The 24,171-nt window shown below is 39.5% G+C and overlaps 2 protein-coding genes across 18 annotated transcripts in view; one reads left to right on the forward strand and one right to left on the reverse strand.

Moving 5' to 3' along the window:
* The window catches only part of obsl1b (obscurin like cytoskeletal adaptor 1b), a 46,832-nt gene extending 34,902 nt beyond the window's left edge, over positions 1-11,930 (forward strand). For all 15 annotated transcript variants that reach the window (XM_049593285.1, XM_049593291.1, XM_049593294.1 and 12 more), the window contains 5 exons: positions 2,835-2,996; positions 3,119-3,223; positions 3,626-3,892; positions 5,632-5,901; positions 10,610-11,930. In XM_049593285.1, the coding sequence (XP_049449242.1) occupies positions 2,835-2,996; positions 3,119-3,223; positions 3,626-3,892; positions 5,632-5,901; positions 10,610-10,620 (815 nt within the window). In that variant the 3' untranslated portion in view covers positions 10,621-11,930. The remainder of the gene's footprint in view (positions 1-2,834; positions 2,997-3,118; positions 3,224-3,625; positions 3,893-5,631; positions 5,902-10,609) is intronic.
* Positions 11,931-14,148: 2,218 nt separating this feature from the next.
* Positions 14,149-24,171, reverse strand: part of LOC125899205 (carboxy-terminal domain RNA polymerase II polypeptide A small phosphatase 1-like) — a 28,850-nt gene continuing 18,827 nt past the window's right edge. For all 3 annotated transcript variants that reach the window (XM_049593304.1, XM_049593305.1, XM_049593303.1), the window contains 4 exons: positions 19,875-19,931; positions 18,041-18,133; positions 14,993-15,178; positions 14,149-14,707 (listed from right to left, as the gene is read on the reverse strand). In XM_049593304.1, the coding sequence (XP_049449261.1) occupies positions 14,579-14,707; positions 14,993-15,178; positions 18,041-18,133; positions 19,875-19,931 (465 nt within the window). In that variant the 3' untranslated portion in view covers positions 14,149-14,578. The remainder of the gene's footprint in view (positions 14,708-14,992; positions 15,179-18,040; positions 18,134-19,874; positions 19,932-24,171) is intronic.

The following is a 24,171-nucleotide window of genomic DNA, read 5'->3' on the forward strand; positions in this document are numbered from 1 at the left end:
TGTGTTCTCAGTTGTGACACAGGAAATGTAGCCATATACTCCAAACATTTTCCTGCAGACAACACTGTCGTCTAAAACATTTTTCCAAATCCATGGTCTGTGGGGCAGCTCCAGACTTTATACCCTATGATATCACTGGTTTGAGTTTTAGCTCTCTAGTTGTTGGATATGGGAGAGAGTTGTTCATTTGTGAAACTAGAGGCCACAGAGGTATTAGCTGAGTGAGCTACACAAGCTGTATGTTCCTTTTTTTTTTTTTTGTACACCTCTTTGCATCAGTAATTTGTCAAGAACTGTGGCTAACTCAGCTACAGGACACTTAAAGAACTTTAATACGTTTGATTATCTATGGGTAGGTCCTTTATCGACAAATAACATGATACGTTCCTTCATACCCTTGTCGACATTATAACTGATAGTATCAGTTAGCGATAATAACTCAGAGGTTATGCCTGTTGAACCAGGGCCTGCATCACAGCCTGATATTTACTGTATAACACAAAAATGTATGTGCAATAACAGCTCTCAATGAACAGTTGTAGGCTGTGGTGCAGTTCTATACATTTACAGTATTTTAGGAAGTGAAAAGGGAATCATATATATAATCTCATATATATATACAGTACAGGCCAAAAGTTTGGACACACCTTCTCATTCAATGCGTTTTCTTTATTTTCATGACTATTTACATTGTAGATTCTCACTGAAGGCATCAAAACTATGAATGAACACATGTGGAGTTATGTACTTAACAAAAAAAGGTGAACTAACTGAAAACATGTTTTATATTCTAGTTTCTTCAAAATAGCCACCCTTTGCTCTGATTACTGCTTTGCACACTCTTGGCATTCTCTCCATGAGCTTCAAGAGGTAGTCACCTGAAATGGTTTCCACTTCACAGGTGTGCCTTATCAGGGTTAATTAGTGGAATTTCTTGCTTTATCAATGGGGTTGGGACCATCAGTTGTGTTGTGCAGAAGTCAGGTTAATACACAGCCGACAGCCCTATTGGACAACTGTTAAAATTCATATTATGGCAAGAACCAATTAGCTAACTAAAGAAAAACGAGTGGCCATCATTACTTTAAGAAATGAAGGTCAGTCAGTCCGGAAAATTGCAAAAACTTTAAATGTGTCCCCAAGTGGAGTCGCAAAAACCATCAAGCGCTACAACGAAACTGGCACACATGAGGACCGACCCAGGAAAGGAAGACCAAGAGTCACCTCTGCTTCTGAGGAAAAGTTCATCCGAGTCACCAGCCTCAGAAATCGCAAGTTAACAGCAGCTCAGATCAGAGACCAGATGAATGCCACACAGAGTTCTAGCAGCAGACCCATCTCTAGAACAACTGTTAAGAGGAGACTGCGCGAATCAGGCCTTCATGGTCAAATAGCTGCTAGGAAACCACTGCTAAGGAGAGGCAACAAGCAGAAGAGATTTGTTTGGGCCAAGAAACACAAGGAATGGACATTAGACCAGTGGAAACCTGTGCTTTGGTCTGATGAGTCCAAATTTGAGATCTTTGGTTCCAACCGCCGTGTCTTTGTGAGACGCAGAAAAGGTGAACGGATGGATTCCACATGCCTGGTTCCCACTGTGAAGCATGGAGGAGGAGGTGTGATGGTGTGGGGTGTTTTGCTGGTGACACTGTTGGGGATTTATTCAAAATTGAAGGCACACTGAACCAGCATGGCTACCACAGCATCCTGCAGCAACATGCCATCCCATCCGGTTTGCGTTTAGTTGGACGATCATTTATTTTTCAACAGGACAATGACCCCAAACACACCTCCAGGCTGTGTAAGGGCTATTTGACCAAGAAGGAGAGTGATGGAGTGCTGCGGCACATGACCTGGCCTCCACAGTCACCGGACCTGAACCCAATCGAGATGGTTTGGGGTGAGCTGGACCGCAGAGTGAAGGCAAAGGGGCCAACAAGTGCTAAACACCTCTGGGAACTCCTTCAAGACTGTTGGAAACCATTTCAGGTGACTACCTCTTGAAGCTCATGGAGAGAATGCCAAGAGTGTGCAAAGCAGTAATCAGAGCAAAGGGTGGCTATTTTGAAGAAACTAGAATATAAAACATGTTTTCAGTTATTTCACCTTTTTTTGTTAAGTACATAACTCCACATGTGTTCATTCATAGTTTTGATGCCCTCAGTGAGAATCTACAATGTAAATAGTCATGAAAATAAAGAAAACGCATTGAATGAGAAGGTGTGTCCAAACTTTTGGCCTGTACTGTATATTACTGTTGATATTGTTAAAGGGATAGTGCACCCAAAAATGAAGATTCAGCCATTATCTACTCACCCATATGCCAAGGGAGGCTCAGGTGAAGTTTTAGAGTCCTCACATCACTTGTGGAGATCCCAGGGGAGAGGGGGTAGCAACACGACTCCACCTAATGGAGGCTGACAGCGCCCCAGATTCAAACGTTGAAAAACACATAATTGAAACCACAAAATATCTCCATACTGCTCGTCCGTAGTGATCCAAGTGTCCTGAAGTCACGACATAAAAAGTTGTTTAGAAAAATGTCATTTGAACTGTTTTGGATGACTATGGACGAGCAGTATGGAGATATTTTGTGGTTTCAATTATGTGTCCTTGGACGTTTTAATCTGGGGCACCATAAGCCTCCATTAGGTGGAGTTGTGTTGCTACCCAATCTCCCCTTGGATCTCTGCAAGTGTTGTGAGGACTCTAAAACTTCACCTGGTCCTCCATCGGCATATGGGTGAGTAGATAATGGCTGAATTTACATTTTTGGGTGCACTATCCCTTTAAGAGCCAGGTGCCCATTTTAATCCTAAATATCCTCTTTGCAGAGCGTGAGCTGCAGATCCTGCAGGGCCTGGAAGACCTGGACATCCAGGAGGATCAGAACGCAGTGTTTGTGTGTGAGGTCTCAGTGCCGGATGTGCCAGGAGAATGGTACAAAAATGGGGAGAGGATACAACCCACCAGCACCATCAAGATCCGGCAGGAAGGTCAGCCTCAAAATTTCAAACACGCATTTCATAGTTCCTGCTCAGCTCTGCTGCTGATGTGAAGCTTATAAACAGTGTTATCTGGCTTATTATTGACTTTGCCTATTGTATACTTGTTTTAGGGACCAAGCATTTTCTTCTTATGTGCAATGTGCGAGCAGAGGACTCTGGAGAGATCAAGTTTATCACCAGACATGTCGAATGTATCGCTTACCTGGAGGTGGAAGGTATAATGAAAAATACTAGGTGTTAAGAATCGAATATGGATACATTTCTGAAAATTAACGTTATAGACAGTTACTGTTCATTAATATTTAGCAGTGTATTAGGGTTTGCTCAGAGAGCATGAATGTTTGTAGACCCAATTCAGTGATGTATGTGAGCTATGAGTTTGCTTGTTGCTTTAACATTTTTAATATTAGATTTACACCAAACACATTGTCTGTGGTTTTCAAACTTCAAGCACTTAAAACTGTTTTAATTTTTATGTCCATATTACAATGAGGTCAAACAGGGTAAATTTATTTCTTGATTTGTCGAGCTTATCTTGTTGGACATATATTAGGTCTTTTATCAATGGTCTATTCTGATTAATTTAATTTGCTTAATTTGCCCTTTGTCCTTTTTAGAGCTTCCTGTCAACATTGTGAAACCTCTGCAGGATACGACCGCCCTTGAGAAGAGCCGTGTGCTCCTGGACTGCACTGTGTCTAACCCCAGATGTAGTATCCGCTGGTACAAAGGCGCCAATGTCATCCTGCCCTCTGAGCGCTTTGAGATCTGCAGTGAAGGCTGTTATCGCAAACTGATCATCCAGCAGGTGGTGCTAGATGATGAGGGCATGTACAGTGTGCAGGTTGGAGAGTATACATGCTCTGCAAAACTGACTGTAGTGGGTAAGAGAGTTCATGATCCATGTCAAGTATTGCATAATTTACTGCCAAACTTTTTTTTTGCACTATTATTGTACAATATAGTCAGTGTTAAAGGATCTAACTCAGTGCAGAAAAAAAATTAATTTAAGGGTATGCGTCCACATAGCATTTTTCTGAAGCAGGAAAGCGGTGGCAGGGCGCTGAGGAGCGCTTAATCTCCCAATGCTTTCTCTTTTAAATGATGAGCTCCACATGGGTATGTTTCAACAATACCTTGAGACTAACATTAGCTAGCTACTAGACAAAACAACTGCTTATAAAAGCCCAACACTCACCAGCAACATCCAGTGTCCTCCGACCATCTGCTCCCAAAACATGAGCTTTTCTGTCTTTGTTGTGACAGCAGACGGAAGCAACAGTAACATCACTGGTGCCTTTCTCAAAAGCAGCCGCACAAAAAAGACGTGGCGCTCTGAAAAAAAGTTGTTGCGTCAAGCACTCTTTCTCGGGGTGGCTAATTGCTGCCGTATGCACGCTTTCCTTATTGGGAACAACTGAACCAAAAAACCTACTATGTGGACATAGGCCCTGACTTTAAATACTCAAATAACAAACCAAACAAACAAAAATTAAGCTTTACAAAGCGCTACTGCTTAGTGGGATTGAACAAGTACACTGAACTACTGCTCTTGTTGTTGTTGGTGTGTGTGTAGTATCGATTATTCTACACCAAGTACAGGCAGTAGTGACAAATGCCAGGACCTCAGCTGTCATAGCTCAACAGCAATGCTTCCTCTCTATTGTGGTGGTGCAACAGAGGGAGCTGAGGATCTCATACAAAATCTCATAGCTCCCCCTACTGGCCAGGCAAAGCTAATACATGTATTTTCTTCTATTGTAATGTGATAACATAGAATGTTCCCCTTATTTTCACATGCCCATTTTCCTTTCACGCTTGCCTCATTTAAATTCAAAGCCACCAGCTTTCCTTAAATTTTTTTTAAGTTATATTTTGTTGTTCTTATTAAAGAACACCTGTTGGGTTGAAGGTTTGAAATGTGGCTTCTAGTGGAGGGTATACATGGGTATACAGGATATACTCACCTCTTTTTTCTCACTGTTTACAGTATACCCACCTATCAGCCAAAAAGCCATTGGAATATATAGGAGATCTCCTCTTCCCCCTCGGTTACTTACCAGTTCACCTAGTAGTACACACACCTCATCAACTACCACTATACTGTATTTATATTTAATTGCAGGCCTATTTCAACCCTTTGGAGACTGAAACTGTTATAGATAGATAGATTTTCTTAAGTGTCCCACGAGCATAGCACTTAACACGCCAAATGATGACATATCCGAGCAACCAAACCTGACCCTATAAATAAGGTCAGCCCTTTTTTGGTGTGTCTCAGTAGAATAATTAGAAATGTTATTAAAATGTATCCAAATGTCTGTGGTGTAAAAGACCTATCAACTGTATATGCCAGGGTAAGACATGTAGTGACTGCACCAAAAGCCCAGAAATAAAGGGAGTAAAAGACGAACTCTAGTTCAAGGGGTTACCTAGGAAAGATCTACCACCACTCACCACTTCATACAAGAAATTAAAAAGCTTTCAATAATTTGACAAAGGCTGACTGAAAGACTCATGAGACTCAACATTGACTAGGAGGCAACCTTGCTTAAGATATGTATCTATTATAACACGTGTGTTGTTACCTAACAGCTTTCCCTCTCTTTTTGCACTGACTCAGCCCAGTCACAGTTAATGGTCAGAGAGCTAAAGGATGTGGAGGTCATGGCCCCTGATGAAGCTTGCTTTGAGTGTGAGGTTGCAGTCCCTGTCCCCAAAGCTCCTGTGTGGAGTCTGAATGGAGAGCCCTTGCAGCCGAGCTCTCAGGTACTCATGGAGAAGATGGGCACGGTCCACAGGCTGACCCTCAGACAAACCTCCCCGGACATGAATGGAGTGGTGGAGTTCACCTTCGGGAAAGCAAAGAGCGGTGCCCAGCTCCGGGTTCTAAGTGAGTAAAAGAAGTAGCAGTGTACTTGACATTCATTTTTCAACATATTTGCATTTTAACTGTATTTGGATTGCCTGTGCATGCGATTATTAATTATAAATATACAACCACCGGAAAAGAGACAAAACTCAGACAAAACTGGCTGATAATAAATACACCGTGGCAGCACACAAAGCAGTTAAACAACAAAACTTAATTACTGCAGCCCAACACTTTTTATAGAATCACAGCACAGTAAAAAATCATCAAGGCAGACAACATGGACCTCTCTAAACAATATAGACTTCTAAGCAGCTGCAGCCACAAACATACTACATATTAAAGCAAAGAAAAAATCTGCTAAGCCTAGCGCGCGCACACACACACACACACACACACACACACACACACCTAATGCCATACATTGTGAGGCAACGCAGTGGTCATTTAAGTTCTCATCTGTACAGTGAGCTCAGAGAGTTAGTTGTTGTACTCACTTGTGTTAACAGCATTCTGTGAGTCTTATGTACTGCAAAATCCGCCTCAGTCTGCTCTAGGTCAAACTTCTTGACTAGTTCATTTGAAATCCATAATACAACCAGTACACTAGTGATGCGTGGGTCGACCCACAGCCAGCAGGTCATGCCATTTGGGAGGTTTGAGTAAGCTTGTTGGAAGATATCACATGTTTCAGGCAGGTGGGTCGAATTTACAGAAACATTGTGCAATAATCCAATTTTCATCTTCTCTTGTTCTCTTGTCCTCCCTCTGTCTCTGTCTCTGTCGCTCTCACACAGCAAGTAGCTTTATAATCAGCTACTGTGCTCAGATTTATACTATTCAGCTTTTGACCAGGAAAATCTGTCGAAATGTGACATATTTAAATCTCTAGGGTCACAATGTAAAAATAAGTAAAAAATGTAAAAAATATTTCCCTCTGCGAATATGTAGGCAGAACACCATGTCCTAATATCAAGCAAGCATGTGTCTGTCCACACTAAATCCATTAAATATGCACTTCTGTAACATCAATCAGCTGTGTGCTCAAGATCATACTCAGAGGCCCTGACACACCAAGCTGACAGTCGGGGCTGTTGGTCAGTGTTTGCTGTCGGTGAGCATCTGTCACCCTAGTCGGGGCGGTGAGCCCTACACCATTGGTCCTCATTGGTCCCCGTTGGCTTTTTTTGGGGGGGGGCAATTCAGCATGTTGAATAGGCGACAGCAGAGCCCATTTGTGAATGAACTTACTCTGACTAGCTGTTCAGCTGGATGCACAGGATGCAAAATGTAAGTGAGGAATGTAAACAAACAGCTGAAGTCAAGAGGGAGTGGGACCAAGACAAAATTGTTTCCTAAGGTCAGATTATCTTTCTTTAGCCATTAAGCCCTGTAGCAGAAACTTGTGTGATGGTTTGTGTTATTGTTCACTGGACCAGGAAAATATGCTCTATTCTTTCAGCATAAGATTATATTGTTAATGTGCTAACTGACTAAGTAGCATCAAGACGGTCTTCCGATTTCCCTTTTTGAATGACGATTACAGACTATCGCCATCTGCTGGTGTGGAGAGTTATTTCCTCTCACGCAGGTGCAGAATGCACATGCTGGGTGGCCATTGGCTGTAGTCTTTGCGGTGTGTTCATGTGCAACTTTAAAGCTGAGACACGGCAATGTCAGGTGACACAGTAGACGGCCGTCGTTCTCTGAAGTCAGTTCAGTGTGTCTGGGCCCTAAGACATGACCACTCACAAGATGGGGGAATACTTGCTGTCTTCCTATGTTTGTACGTTTTAAAGCAGAAAACACATTTATATTGTGATATTTACTGGAAATTACATACAATATAGGCAGCAGCATGTATGTTGTTATTAGTGATGGTCACTACCAGAGACTTTCAGCTCCTCTTTGCGGGTTTACAGGTTTGCTGGTCAGGTCTGGGTCATTGATTAAAGTATATGTTTGTCGGTGGGGCAGGGCAGGTTGCCTCTCATAAAGGGCCGGGTTAGTGTGGGTTTTTAAAAACCCTGAGCTGCCTCTCCGTCCCACTGTGCTCATCAAATTGAATACATTTTGATCTGAATGGGGCTCTGAAGTCACATCAGGGATACTGTCACAAACAGCAAAAAGGTCCCACACACCGAGAGGGAATGTTCCTTAGTGAACACAGAAGTCACCACTGGATGATCCACCTTTAGCGTGTTAGACAAACCCAGATTGCGGTGGTGCATTAAATCAGTGATGAATTAACTTTTTTAAACAGTGCTGACATTCAATAAAGCTAACCATGGCCATACCCCATGAGGACGTGTCCCTTAATTTGATTGCACTGTTTTACTGTTCACTAAGTGCTAGACTCACCCCTGTTGCAACTTCTGTTCCACACCCTCACACCCCTTTCACCCCGTGAAACTCGGCCAGTATATATAAACATTTAAAACACATATTTCTTCTTGAGTACCTGCTGAGTGCAGACTGACACCTGTCTGGAGCTCTGCCCTCCTGTGGCTGCAGACACAACAAAAGCAGTTTGTTCTCTGCTGCAGCTGCTGATTCATCTCCTTTTTTTCTTGTTCCACTCACACAGTTCGTCAGGACTTTTTCATGCAACTTTTGTTTTCACTCTGTAACGGAAGCATCTTGAAATGAAGCAAAGTAACAATACAGGAGATAAAAAGTTAAACATAAAAGGTGAAAGTAAAATTACCAATTATTTTGCAGGTTCAGATTGATAATACAACCATTGGTCAACAAATAAATTATGATGGGGATTAAAACTAAATACAATGAAACTTTATTGATCATGGGAGAAGTCGCATGCTACCTGACAGTATACAAAATAATTCAAATTAGATTCACCTTTACCATCTTCAAAATTAAAGTTATGTTCACAGTAATGCATTGATTACTCTAACCAATAATAAAATCCATATTATTCTGAAATGGGCCACACTGCAAAATGAATACTTTTACTTCTTATACTCTAAGCATATTTTGATACCAGTAACTTTTGTTTCAGTAAAAGTACACATAACTTGTAACAGAGTATTTCTACGCTGTGGTATGCCTTTTTTTAACTGAAGCACAAGAAGTGCCAGCACTGCCTCAAGCTGAATTCAGCTGACCAGCAAGTGAAACACTGGTTTAACCCAGTGATGTAATTCAACTTATAACCACTAGATGGTGGTACTAACAAAAGCTTGAGTTTGCTCATATGACTAAAGAAACATCACAGAAAGTGGAGGTAACGGATCAATTCTATTGATGAAAGTAAATGTTTTAAACCAGTGATCATTTTTATCCATTTAGCTATTCAACAAAAAAATGATAATAGAAGCACCACAAAAAAAGAAAGAAAGAAAAAGAAATCGACATGAATCTATCAGACTGATTGTGAATTGTAAAGATGGCGTGTTAAAGTGTGCTACACGCCTTGGCGCTGCACATGCCGCAATAAATACAACTAATGTTTTGGCTCCTGGAGTGCTACATTCTGTAAATAATATAGGGTGTTTATGGTCCTACTTATTCTGCAGGCATGTAGGTCAAGCAATATAGGCCACATACCCACAGAACCATCTCAGGCTCTTTAAATGTGTAGCAGTGTGGACTATTTTTAGTTTTATTATGTTGGCTTTAAAGGAAAGAGTATTATGTTTAATAATCTGGCTCGGATTGTAGACTGAAATGAATTTGTCGGGCTTTAAACTGAAGGTGATGCGCAGCAGAAACAGGACTCAGGCTCAGCTGAGAAGATTAATAGAAATAAAAAGGTCAGATACTCTGAAGGGGATGTAAGACGTAGTGGAAAACAATTAACTACATCATCTGAAGGGCTGTACTGAGAAACTTAGTGTTTCTAATTTCTGCTGCTTCACTACACTTCAGAGGCAAATATATTACTTTGTCTCCCTACATTTATTTACTTTGAACTAGTTACAGTTTGAAATTCATAGAGAAAATCGTTTCAAATATATTACCATGATGGTGTTATTGTAGGTTAAGATATTCTTGTTATTACACACTTGTTTGAAGACAGTGGTGTTGCTACTTTTACCTGAGAAAGCATTGAGTCCATATGGTGTACGGACATTGGAGGTTATCATTTTTTATTCCATTTTAGGTATTTGGTTTTCTTAAAAATCCATTTCCAGATGGTTGCAAGTATCCTTAAGTTGGCGGTTTGCAAAAAACAGCAAAAAAATTTGGGGGAAGCTTTTAATTAAGCCTAGAGCAGTGGCTCCGAACCTGGAAGGGCTCGAGATATATCTGGGGGGTCCGATGATGATTATAAGGGGATAAAAAAGAAAAATTTCTGTTGCAGTTTTCTCCATTTTTTTTCCTTTTCCTGGACAATGTCAGCTCTGTAGGCCTCTAAAAACCCAGGAAAAGACACAACCTGAGAAGGGAAAAAAATCACTCTTTGGTCGAACTACTCACTGCTCATGTGCACCATATAGCCATAACTCGTAATAAGGGGTCTCAAGTAGACACTGATTTGTTTTATGGGGTCATAAGCCAAAAAGCTTTCGAAACACAAGCACAGAGTAAAAAAAAAAAAGTGCAGTGTTAATTGAATATGAAGTACTTTGTAACTGTTTTTTAATATGTAAAACGAGCTCTTGTGTAATGACAGGTTACAGGAGGCAGGTTTACAGTTTGACAGAATAAGGTCAAACTCGACCTCTCGTCCCCCCGTCTGATTTTTTCCTCTGCTCAAATTTCACAGGTGATCCGTGAGTGACATCTTCTGTCTGTCATCACCCACTGACATGGACTGATTACTGTATTGATGCTTTTTAATTGTAACACTGATATCGCTTATATATTTTACAAAACAGTATGTCTATAAAATTGGTTTAAACAGGGTCGTGATGGATTTTCATGCAGTTCAGTTCAAATTTGGGGAGTGGATTTTCTTTGAGTAACTCGTCTTTGAGAATTTTTGAAAATTTCTGTTCATATATCAATATCATAGTCAGTGTGTGAATACATTTGAAAGAGTTCCTTTACCATAATACAAATTGTAGTTTGGATGTAAATAATGTGTGTAAGTGGTCTGACTGTAACCATGTCACAGACGCTAAAGCTGAATGTGTATTTGTGCCCATAAATATCTGATTTGTAAAGATTAAATGAGTGGGAAGAGCTACATGGTTAGAATGATACAAGAATGGAAAGTTAAGTGTTCTTCATTGTTTGAATTAAATCCACCCACATGTGTAAAGACATTTTGCTTAATAGGGTCATTTCTGAGGCCAAATTCTGATGTAGAGCAAATTGAATCTCTAAAATGTATAATCATCTTTGTCATATTCATCTGAATCTTGTGAGGGTTGCATACACACACTAAATGTGCATGTGCTTGTGACATTTTAAGATGTTTGCCAGTTACACACAAGTATCTTTAACCATGGTTGACTTACAAAGTACATGTGTCTACAGTGTGCCATTTATTAAGCAATATAATCTCATTTGCACTCAGTGTAATGTTCCCATATATCAGAGCATGGGTTTGTGTGGCTGTTGTGACAATGACTCAGATTTTTGGTCTTAGTTTTCAGTAATGGCACTTACGAAACACAATGATAGTTTCCAGCCGTGTATCCATATCAAATTTAGATTTTAGAACAGATCATCCGAGCACCAGTTAACATCTCTTTTCATCATGCGTCAGTTGTATAGAAATTGTTTTTTATGTTCCAATGAAGTTTGAATGAAGAGAGTTCTGTCTTGCAGCAAAGGGCTTGTAATGTAAATACATTGGGCCAAAAATCAGGTAATTACGGAAAGAAATAGGTTGAGAAATTACTTGATCACCTTGATTGATAATCAGGGCATGCTAGTTTTATTGTTGAGTGGGTGTCGTGTTTGAACTTAACAGAGAATGATAGTTGTTTTCATATGAAATCTGTTCCATATTCCATTTTTCCATTTGACTTGTTTCCACCTCTGCCATGTTGTGTTGAGCGTTAGGTATGTGACAAAAAAGTACTGTAGTGAATATGACCTGTTTCAATAAAACATGCTTTATTGATGCAAGGTAAAAATATCTCTATTTGTCTTTTTTTTTTCTTCCAATCTTAGCAATTGTCAGCAGCAATATAAGAACTCAACATGTTTGAACCAGTTTCTTTACTTGTGTCACTTTACTTGTTGCATACAGTAAAAAAAAAGAAGTTGTTATTTAAAGATAGGTTATGATTTTTCACATATTGTCAGAGTATCCTCTTTTTTAAAAATCTCAAACCAAAGAAAATACTCACACCGACACAATCACACTTAAACTCACACGCACACATACAAATATACACACTCGCTTCAGAGTTAAAGTAATCGGGGCTCAAACATGTCTGGCACAAGTTTCCCCAATTAAACTGTATATACAGCTCTATACGGCAGAACATCTGACTCCACGTCTTACATAAAAAGTTTGGGTTCAAGTTTACAGATCAAAGTGTGCTTTCAAATTAAACATCAAACTTAATTAAGTCGCCATTTACAGCCTCCTCCTGCACATACGATCAGTATTGCATCATTGATGGGCTGCACACTGTAGTGGCCAACTCAACTAAAAACTCCAAAGATAAAATAACATTAGGTAAAATAACGTTAAAACCAAATCAAAACAATTGCCTAAAATCCTGTTATACTGTATATACAAAAATAATCTCACCATTTCTGTAGTAAGTCTGTGTGTGTGGAAAGTCTGATCACTGTACAGTCAGTCTGTTTCCTTAATGCTAATCTAGAACTGTCCAAAAGATCCAGATTTTATGTGTCTCATAATTAGATTTGTTGGTATGCAAGTATGAGGTACACCAATGAACAACAGGATTAGGGTGTTTTCTGACTGAACTAGGCATAAGAAAAAGACTACAAAGGGTTATTACACATTAAAAATTAGATTTCAATAATATTAGAATTTAGTGATTTCACATTATCAGTCATCTGTAATGTAGTGAATAAGGACCGAAATCAATGGCAGGGGACTTCAAGATATTGTTTCCCATGATTACAGTTCTGCCAAATTCCTCAAACAAACTGTGCGTCTTCAAAGCTTTCCAAAAACATACAGTGAGTGTACAGTATTTGGAGCACATCAGTACTGTGTGTTTTGTAGTGAAATGTTATAAAAATTATTAAAATTAAATTCTCTAAAGTTAATGATTGTCTTTTGATTACAGAGGCCCATTTCCACCAATGTGATGGGAAAAAAGGTCATTATGAGAATCTTCTCACAATTATGACCTAGTATACCAAAATAATGACTTATTGCTAAATAATGGGAAAATTTCTCAAAACTGTGATTACTGCCTCACATTGTATCCATCATGAACCAGTCAAGTTGCAGTTATGGTTTACATCCATGTCTGTCCAGACTCACATTCAGCCATGACAGCTGGCAATTGTTCATTGAAACCATGGATGCTTCACACACACATCTTCAACTTGGCAGCATTAATCTATACAATCACCAAAGTTTCAAGGTAGGCACACAAGATTAGTGTCACCAATTCAGTATCTGACCAAATGTGTCCTCTTCTGTTCCTGAGTTGTGGAGTTGAGTAATGGCCAGAAAGTGTTATTGCGGATCACTGTGATGTCACAGTGAAGTTGACATTTTGGATAAATAATGTCTTTACTTCATCATGTTATCCTGTTAGACATCTGTGTGAAATCTTGTCATAATAAGTACATGGATTCTTATTAATATAGATAATAGCATTGAGTTATGGCCAAAAACATGTTATGTGAAGTCACAGTGACCTTTAACCACCGAAATCTAATCAGTTCATCGTTGAGTTCAAGTGGATGTTTGTGCCAAATTAGAAGAAACTTCCTCAAGGCCTTCTTGAGAAATCACGTTCATGACGGACGGATGGACAACGGCCATGGCTGTTGCTCCCACAAAGGCATAATAATAACAACTCATTTATCTCGAAAGAGTGACTTGGTAGCTCAAAATAATGAAACTCTCAAAATAATGACTCAGTATCTAAAAATACTGACTCATAATTTTGAGATACTAAGTCACTATTTTGAAAAAAGCAAAACATAATTTTGAGATACGAAGTCATTATTTTGTGATACTAGGTCCTTATGTTGAGCTACCATGTCATTATTTAAAAAAAGTTTCTCATAATGACTTACAGGATCTTTTTTTCATCACATTGAAGGAAATAGGCTTCCATAATTACTACATACACATTAGGCCATTTTAGGCAAGAAAAAAGAAAGTTACTGGGGTTCGAGGAACGGTCTTGTACTGAAATGAAAATGACCGATGTGGCTCATTTGTAGAATGGCACTGAACAACTGTTCACACAATCTAGGTTTACAGCACACTTACATACTAGGTCACTGCTGTCACGTAACGATGACAACAACAACACACTAGCTGCACTGCAAACGGTATCTACAGACGTCATTGAATCTCATATTCAGTCTTTATATAGTATTAAAAAAAGGAGAAAAAATATCTGTCTCTGATCTGTCCCTGGGACCAAACCCTGGTGGAACACTGCTTTCACGTTTTAATGCAATACACTGTGTGAATATGAGATTTAATGAGAGGCATTGTTTTGCACTGTGGTCCTTGTAGTTGGAAGCAGCGTGGAGCCTGTGGCCCACCGGCCTCCGTGGCCCCGTGACGACAGCTGCTGGTGACTATTTTCATCCTAGTATCCTGCCTCTGTTAACTTGAAGTCCTCTGCTGCTGGAGAACATCATAGATGTCGTCCACTTTGCTTAGTCTCTCAAAGAAGGGGATAAGATCAAGGAGCTCAGTGTCTGACATGTCATCAAACCAGGACGCTACAGGAACCTGGAGGTTTGAAGAAGCAAAATGTGGTGGAATTAGAAGATCATTTCAATATTCCATAATACTTAATATTATATAATTATTGTATTAATATTGTTCTAAAACAAGATGTTAGTGGACATAAGTGCTATATCTTGGGCAGCTGGACTTGCTTGCGTCCAGTTGCCCAAGATATAGCACTTACGATTACCATGACCTAGATGACTGAGAATCCTCACAGACAAGATGTTAGTTAACAATACAAATGTGTTTTAGTGTATTGCAGAGACGAAAAAATAGATGGCTTACTGCATTGTCTGGATGGAAGATATAGGAGGCTGGGGAGTTATCGATGATGATAACCTTGTTGAGGTCTCTTCCTAAACGGCTCAGGTCTTTTACGTAATTCCCTTTGTGGAAAACACATGACTCCCGAAAGAGACGGCTCCGGAAGGCCCCCCATTTGTCCAACAGGTCCGACACCGGATCTGCGTACTAAAATCACCAAAGAAATTATGATTAATGTAACTTCAATATTTACTCTCTTTTATCTCTGTTTTTGGTCTTCACCAACTTCTGAGGGAAATACTTGTCTCTTTTGCTGCTTAAAGCTTCACCATGTTCACTAGTTAGTTGTTGTCTGTTGTTTGCTACTGTGCAGTGGTTTTTAATAGTTTTTTTTTTGTTTGTTTTTTTTACTAAAAACTTGATGAGAGTGAACCAAATCAAACTGTAGATAGTTAAACCAAAAGAAGGAACTGAAAGATGCTGAAATGCTCCACAGACCTTGACGAAGATGAGGGTTAGAAGATAATTGTCTGTTGGGCCATCACTTTCACAAACAAGTAGTTATTTGATTCATCGTTTACATCGATGTGCGATATAACCTAAAAAAAAATATTGCAATATTTTTAGGCTATTTTGCGAGACCCGATATTTACCACAGTATTTTGAAATCTCCTCTAGAGTACTGTGGATTACTGAAATACTAAATTGTTAAATGAACTACAGTTACAATAAAGTTAAATAAAGTGGCTACTATCATAATAAAGTTAAAGTACTGTTATAGTAAAGTTAACTAACATACTGCTATAATAAAGTTGAATGAAATACTGTTATGAAAAAATTGAATAAAATATTGTTATAATTAAATAAATCAAAGTGAACCACTGTGGGCCAGAAATATTGATGCTTTTGTTGTGGACTTGAAGCTTACAGTCAACAGTCAGATGTCAGCAGTTAGCATAAAGTTGAACTGTTGCCAGAGCTGGAAACACACTAGCAGCTACTTCATATATTAGTTGTATTTGGAAGTTGCACTGGTGCTCCATGGTCACAAAATGTGACTAAAGAGTTGCAGTGTGGTGCCCTACAGGTACAAAGACACAGGCTTCCTCTGCTCATGCTATTGCCAATCTTATTAAGTTAAAGTGTTTGTGCTGTTGAATGTGATGATTTATTCGCTGTAAGCTGGAAACAAACTAACAGCTGTCCACTTGGGAGAAAGTGATCAAAACGGGCGGAGGAGTATGTGACATATCATGTTTGTGAATCTTTCTTCTTGTGTGTGTGTGTGTGTCTGTGTGTGTGTGTGTGTGTGTGTGTGTGTGTGTGCGATAGCTGTCAAGTCTCCCGTTTTGGCCGGGAAACTAGCGTATTTTACCCCTCTTTCCCGCCGTCCTCCCGTATTAGTATTTTCCCGTAAATCTCCTGTATTATAATAGAATTTAAAAAAACAAACAAGCACTCCTCTGCCTCTCCAAACTGAACTCTGTCACTAGCCTCGCGAGAATTGCCACCTGCAGTAGCCTGGGTGGTAGTTGTCGCAAGGTTAGTGTCGACAGCGGGTCTGGTTGACAAGTGGTTATTTTAGATTTCCTGTACACCCAGGGACGGGTTTTGCTATGGGCAATGTCTGCGACCGCCCAGGGCGCAATGAGGGCACACAAGCACCCTCCAAAAAAAAAAACAAAAACAAAAAAACAAAACTCGCCAGTTTTCTAGACTACCGCTCATTTCCACGTCAAGTTAGTGGAGTGGGCGCCCCTATTATCACGTTTCAACCAGCAGCAGAAAGGAAAGGCGAATCCTGGTGGTTGTGGGTTGAATGGGGGTCACAGACAGGAATACGGCGGAGGCTCACAGTGCTCTGCGGCGCAAGATAACGGCTTACTGGAGACAGAGAAGTCCGACTCCAGGTCCAATAATTTCCTCTTTCGTTGGTGTCATGACTGCCCAGTAGTACCTGGACAACCGAGCCGTGGCGGCACACAGGTATGTGGCGTGTCAGAGGGGAAACGAGCCGCTCACATTTCTCTCTTTGTGGCAGGTAACGGCCCACAAACCTCACCGCACTGTTCTTTACTTATGGAGGGACTGTCAGGGGAGGAGGGTGGCTGGTTGATTTTTATTTTATTTTGATCCCCCCTATGTTAATCACTTATCACTTGCGGCAGGTGCTGAAAAATTTCCCTTATTTTCAAATCCAAAACTTGACAGGTATGGGGTGTGTGTGTGTGTGTGGGAGGGAGGGAAAGAGAGACACAGGAGAAAGCTGGTGGCTTAAAAAAAACTGTGATCATTTATACTCGATGATCGTTATATAGTCATTTTATATATCCTGCGTGGAACAAGCCACAACTCATTGAGTATATTCGATGTATCACCTATCCCTCTTTCTTTATAAAAAGTTTCTGAATTCAGGAGCTTTAAATTTAGAGCTGGGGTTAGGCAATAATTGCCCAACACTGGATCTGAGTTAGCAATTTGTTAATTTGTTTATGTATCTTCCTCATTTATAGTGTACCTACTACTAAGCCTGTTAAACTTCAACATGATGGCCTACAAATTCCTTCAACAAACCTGCATCGAACATACTGTACGTGTCAGCCATAGAGAAGTGATATCTGCGACATGTAAGATTGGACATTTTCAAAACTCAGCATTTGATTTCAGACGATGTACACAAAATATACCTATGATACTGCCTGTAAATGTTGGGGCCAAACATGGCAACTAAAATGTAAAAAGTACTACAGCGTGATCGCATGACCGATTTGCCGAGTCATGGCCGACCAAATCCTTCATGAAGTTTAGTTAAGGTCAACACAGTTTGAAGTAAATGTGAGAGGTTAAAATGTGTGGTCTCCTGACAGGTATCATAAATTTATCTTTATGTGTGAGGGGTGTATGTGGAAGGTCACCTACAAATCAAACATAAAATTGAGGCTGGGCTTCCAATAATTCTACAACAGGTGTCGCTTTCCACATCAAGTGTGATAGTGTCCTAATACAGGCATGAATATAATGAGTCAAATTTCAACTGTGAGTTACTCAGCATAAGAACAGCATTCTGACCTTGGATAAGCTTGCAGTGAACAAAACACACTCGAACATTTCTCCCATCCTCTTGAGGAATTCATCAACGTGTGGTCTCTTTAACACATACACCTGGGTGGAGACACAAAAGGCAGAAGAGTATGAAATCCACAGTTGTTGTTGAACCACATGCTTCACTTATTATGACCTCCTACACCATCTCCTTGTTTGCTGTTGTGTGAACCTTTTGACTCTGCCCTCTAGTGCCATCTACTGGCTGTATCTATGCCATCATACGGGACACATTAAAGTATGAGGGCAATGACGTTTATAATGTTTGAACAGACATATCTATTTTTGTACGTAAAGGGAGTATAAATGGGCCCATGCTGGCACATAGTAGTTCATTAAGATATAAGAGACCATTTTGGGCCATTTTGTGGAAAGGTTATAGGTTTAACTTAACATTATATTAACAGTCAATGTTGATTGCACAATTCCTTTAGAATAATGACACCATCAGTGTTTGGACTGGTTGCCGATAAGCCTTACTGTCACTGTGGAATTCTCGCTTCCCTCGATGCGATCACCCAGAAAATGAAGGCTCAAGTTATGGCACAAAGGAAGTGCGTCAACCATTGCACAAACATTGCAGGAAGATCAAAGGACTTCTGTTTTCCCCAGTAGCTATCCCCAGTTACCAAAGAGTATCAATGCAAGCTCTTTGGAGTGACTATCCCCAGTAGCAGAAGAGGCGGACAGTGGAACAACCCAAGTAACTGTGAAAACTCTACCCAACAAAAGAAAAAGAGCCCTGTTGCTAGACTCTGAGGAAAACAGAAAGTGATCCAGTTGTCTTTGTGACAGCGGTGCCAACAATTAAAAACCACTTAAAAAAAGCAAGGGAGGGGGATTGAAAAGTTTCCACTTTCTGTTTTCATTTTTAAATTATACATAATCTCTCTCTGTTTCATACAGGTATATATGGAAAAAAAAGTCTCCAAATTTGACAGTTCTGTCATTATTGAGATGTTGTTATTTTGATAATTCTATATTGCTATGACGACATCAAGAAAGCATAAAGCTGTAATATTTACTCCAAGAACATTTCATGTAAACATTCCATTAGAACATAATATCTACCTCCACTAAGATGCAGACGGCCTTGTTTCTGAACCAAGTCATCCCGAATAGGCTCTCCCCACTTTAACAAGCCTATCCTGGATTACTTGAAACAGACCCAGGCCCTTTGGACAACAAAGCTCCTCTGTCTTCTGGGAGGCCCAGCACAACAGACTGTGGTTACCACTGAACGCCTGCAGGGAATAGTCACTGCCATTCCCCCCCCACCAATGAGCGGAGCATAATATGCACCACAGAGTGAGATTGATGGCCTCTGATTTCTGAGAAGCCTGCCAGGGTTTCCTCATTTCGTCAGGCCACGTAAATAGCCACCTGCTGCTTTGAGCCATCAACAGAGCGGGCTACAGCACTGTCAGGGTGCTAGCACAGGGTCTCCGGGTCAAAATAAACCATGGAGGATTTTCAAATTTACTCTTGTATTTTTGTATTGGAGAGTTTATAAAGTATCCTACTGTTCAGGTCAGATGGTGAACAGCACAGATTTTGGTTACTGGTGTGTGGTAAATGTAGTACAATGACGCTCAGTGCACATTAAATGGTGCTCTGTGTCAATCCTGCTTGCACATATTTTTACACAAATCTTTGGGGCTTTAAGCAGGAAGCCTATGAAGCTTGTTGTAAACTTCCATGATGGCTGCTTTCTGTGTTAACATCGTAGTGATGTGATTGAATCAACATACAGCAAGATGACAGTGTAGCAAATGGTCACTTTAGCATATCAAGTGCCTACCTGATGAACTGTTCCATCAATTTCCACTGGAATGATAAAATCAGCATTGTTCACAGGCTGTTGAAAACAAAAGCAGAAGTGTTAAACATTTAAATAAAAAAAAAATAATAATTAATGACAAAATCCAAAGGAAATCTGCCCTTTCCACAGAGATGTGTGTGATAGCAACAAATCTTAATGGAGAATGTGTCAAATAGACAGAAAGACGCCACCCCAACAACACAATACTGTAAATAATATGAGTCACATCACATCCATCACTGAAATATGGGCACCAAAAAAAGTGACAAGGGTCATAAAATATCAGTTCTTGTGTCTGTAATATGCTTCTCAAATGTTCATATCACTCTAAGCATGTTCTATATAGGGCATTACACCATGGCCTAGATTGGTATACTCTGAGGTAATGCAAGTAAAAGAGAACATGTTCAACATGCACATAAACAGAAAGTGGGAGTTTGCTTATAGGATTAAAGGCACAGTATTTTTCCCAAAGTTGCATGCTGGTTTATATTCTGTCACACTGGATTAAATGATTTTCATTTGAATAATTTGTTAATTTGAAAAATGATTAATTAATTACTAATTGGGTGGCATGGTAGTTCAGTGGTTATCACTGTCGCCTCACAGCCAGAGGGTTCCTGGTTCAAACCCTGGGGTGTGGGGGCGGCGCAAGGTTGTTGTTGTTTTTGGTTAATTTCCAAGAATCTCAATGGGCAAAAATAGTGTAGAATTCAAAGAGGTTTGAACTCAAACTAAAGCACTTTTTTTAGTACCATCAAACCAAGTGGCAGCATTCAGAGCTAAAAAAGACAGAAGCAGGAGTCCAGAAACCAGTGGGTGACGTCATGGTAGCTACGTCCCGTCCATAAAGTGTATGGTAGGCTACAAATGCAAATCCAGGATCCATAGCTGTTTTAGTTCAGGTTTGAGCTGCCAACTCTAGTTCAATTTGTCTTGCTTCCTTGCTTTGACCTACTACCCCTTTTACACTGCCAGATTTTCAGCGAATGTTGGGCCGTTTTGCGGTGGATAAACAGGAAACAGCTGATAGCAGGAATTAGCAAGCAGCTATCAGCAAGAGGGAAACGCAAACCTGACAGACACTGTAAAGACAAACAACTGGGGAGACAAGTAATTGCGTGCTTCCCTTGCACTCGCAAACGAAGAGGCCATTAATTGTCAAGTGACAGTGAAGGGTGGGCTGACTTATGAGAGAATCGCAGAAGGACTGACCAGCCGCAGCTTCCCTCCCATGTCACTGTTTATGTCACACGCTGAGCTACTGTATATGTTTTTCTATTTGCTGACGCCCCACCCATTGCCCCGAAAAAGGCACATTCTGTAAACAAAAGTAGGTAGGTGGCATTTTGCTGCACTCCCCGGTTTTGCTTTATACTGCCAATGCTGAAAAAAGACTGATTGGGCTTTCCTGCAAATTTGCACAATTCCTGTTTAAAAAGGGCTACTGCCTCACTTCTCCATCATCTGTTCACCGTGAGCAGGCAGTGTGTAGTGTCTGGGCATTTGGGCTGAGTAACTACTCTTTCTTTTGCTGTTGTTCTTTTTTAGCCACTTCCACACCCTCTAATCTCAGGAAAAATAAAGCCTTATTACATTTACCATTTTAAAAATCCCCCTTTCTTCCTTTAACTACTCTGACCCTACTTTAAATGATATAGCTGCTATCTTTTATTTAAGTATTTAATGCTAAGACAAATATACCTCCAAAATACTTCCAATAATGTCAGTTATTTCAGTCAGTTTAATTAGTATCTTACATTTTCCTAACTAACTGCATGTGTCCTACAATTGTCTTTTGTCCTGTTTCCATTGTCAAGTGAATTTTAAGCAAACTTTTGGAATGTGGCAAAAAAGATATAAATTTAGCATATTTACATCAAGTGGAGTAAATACACGAGGCTATGCAAAGCATTGTTTCATCAAAAGTTGGTAGTATTGTCTACAATTTACACATGGCTGTGATATGTCAGTAAACATAGAGGAAGAAGCAGAGGCTGCAAACTGGAAACAGAACATATCGCAAACAAATCTATGAGAGAAAAATGGATAGACTTGTTTCAATTTGGCAAGTTTTGATTTTTTTTTTTTTTTTATGTCAGCTAGTATTGGCCATGTTTATTATGCAGTCTGTATAGAAGCAGTTAATGTAATGATTCTAATGCACAACAACAGCAGAACCTGCTCATCAGCCACGTGAGTTCAGTGTTCACTATGTCAGACTTTATTCGGCAAGGGCGTTTCCATATCTCACTTGCTGCATCAATTCTTTTTTGACAAAGGCAGAACCCACCTCAAACAAGCGTAAATTTTTTTTTTGCACAACTGAGGAACTTTAAGTGAAATTTGGCCGTTTCAACGCAGCTTATTGTCTAATTATCTGTTGCAAAAGTTTTAAAACATTACTTTCTTTTTACATCAGTCGTTAGCCAAAGCTCTGATACTACACTTCATGCTTTTATCCATATTTGAATTTTGGTCAATAATGACGCCATTAAAGAGCAGCACTTAAATATATCAGTTCCTGATTCTTTATCATCATGACAAAATTTACAAATTAGACACAATTTTAAGCCCTGTGCTGTATTTATTTTGTGTTTACATTTCTGTATGGTAGTTACAATATATAGGAGTACAAATGTAACATCTGGTGACCGATCACTGGTGAGTGGTTTTGGTAATGTGACGGTCTGAGCCAACCTGCTACAGAACCTGGCATAAATTGAAGTGATTTAAGGGTAATATTAATACTTTTCTATTAAGCTGTGGTACACCTCTGAGCTCATTTTGGTGTAGGTGCATTTGTTTCAGTTCACCCAGTTTAATTTCAAATGAAATATTTCATATTCTAAAAGTTAAAAAAAGAAAAACTGTCTTTCCTCTGCCTTTCACCTACAACCAATTCCAAAACCGTGTTACCTATGTTTAGCATGTGTGTCAAGTAATAATGAGGTTTATTATCCACGTTGTGTTAAACATGGAGTTCACAGAGTCTGATCCTGTTTACACATAGCTAGTGGCAATATCCGGTGACATCCTTTAGGACAGTCTGTGACCTGAGAAGGACTAAACACCACATGGCATTCATTACATAATTTGTCGCGACACAGGAGCCTTGACTTTTGGCATTGACTACTTTGTTCACTGAATGCTACCTTAAAAGGTATCAAACTGATCAAAAGGGAGCCAGTTATTTGTAGAAACAGTGTCAAACTCAATATGTTATTTCAAGTATCTTAACTCACAGTGTATTAACACTGATTTATTTACACTCTTCTGTAAATTATGTTGTGCAGAGATTCTATTCAAAGAGGTGTGTAGGCAAGTACAACATATAAATGACTTGTTAGCACTGCATTCCTCAGCTATTTTTAAAGAATAATTGTTAATTATTTTGTTGTCATATTTACAGTACTCAAACATAATGACACATTGCAGTGAGCAGCTGAACATGTCCTTGTCCTCAGCAGATTACTTTTCATTCCTGAAAATCTGATTTTAATGACCTCTTTCTTACATCTCACTTGGATCTGAGGGTGCAGGTGGGTTCTGCGTCGTGAAACCAGAGCACACATAAAATAAATGGTTAATGTTTAGGGTGCACATGAGCCCAGTCCTTTATGATAAAAATAAATCATGTGCCTCCTAAAAATATGCAAAATGATGTAGTGCAAATCCTCTTGCTATTTTCGCCTTGGCAAGTAGACTGTTTGCTTTAACAGTCAACATAGAAGCCTAACAGCAGATAGTCAATGAGAGGCTTCGAGTTATTTTTGAATACTTGATGACCTTTAAGTAATTAAAGGCCAAGAGTATAAAAAAAGGCTATAAGAGCCATTTAGTCCACATGAAACAGGTGGTAAACTTATCTGGATGGAAGGGAGTCATTTTTTTAGGTTTAAATATAAAAAATGAAAATATTTTTGAAATAAAACATTTTCAAAAAAGATTTTTCTGCAACAAAACAATTACACTTACCCAGCATGCACCACTGTATGCATTTAGGTCAGTGCAGAAACTACTTTTGGATGAAGGTCATGTGCTTGGGATGGTAATGAAGGCATAAACTCAAAGTGAACAAATGGTTCTGATCTAGAACTAATTAGCTTTTAGCATGATGAAACCAAATATGCGCTGGCAATATTATAATGTATATGTAATACTACCTTCTTTCTGTCTGTCTGCTTGTTTGTATGTATGTTCATGTGGGTTCTTTTTTTCATGTTCGAAATAAATATCAAATATCAACATCACTATCAAATCTCATTGAGCTTCA

The sequence above is a fragment of the Epinephelus fuscoguttatus genome, linkage group LG13 (assembly GCF_011397635.1).
Source record: "Epinephelus fuscoguttatus linkage group LG13, E.fuscoguttatus.final_Chr_v1".
NCBI lineage: Eukaryota > Metazoa > Chordata > Actinopteri > Perciformes > Serranidae > Epinephelus > Epinephelus fuscoguttatus.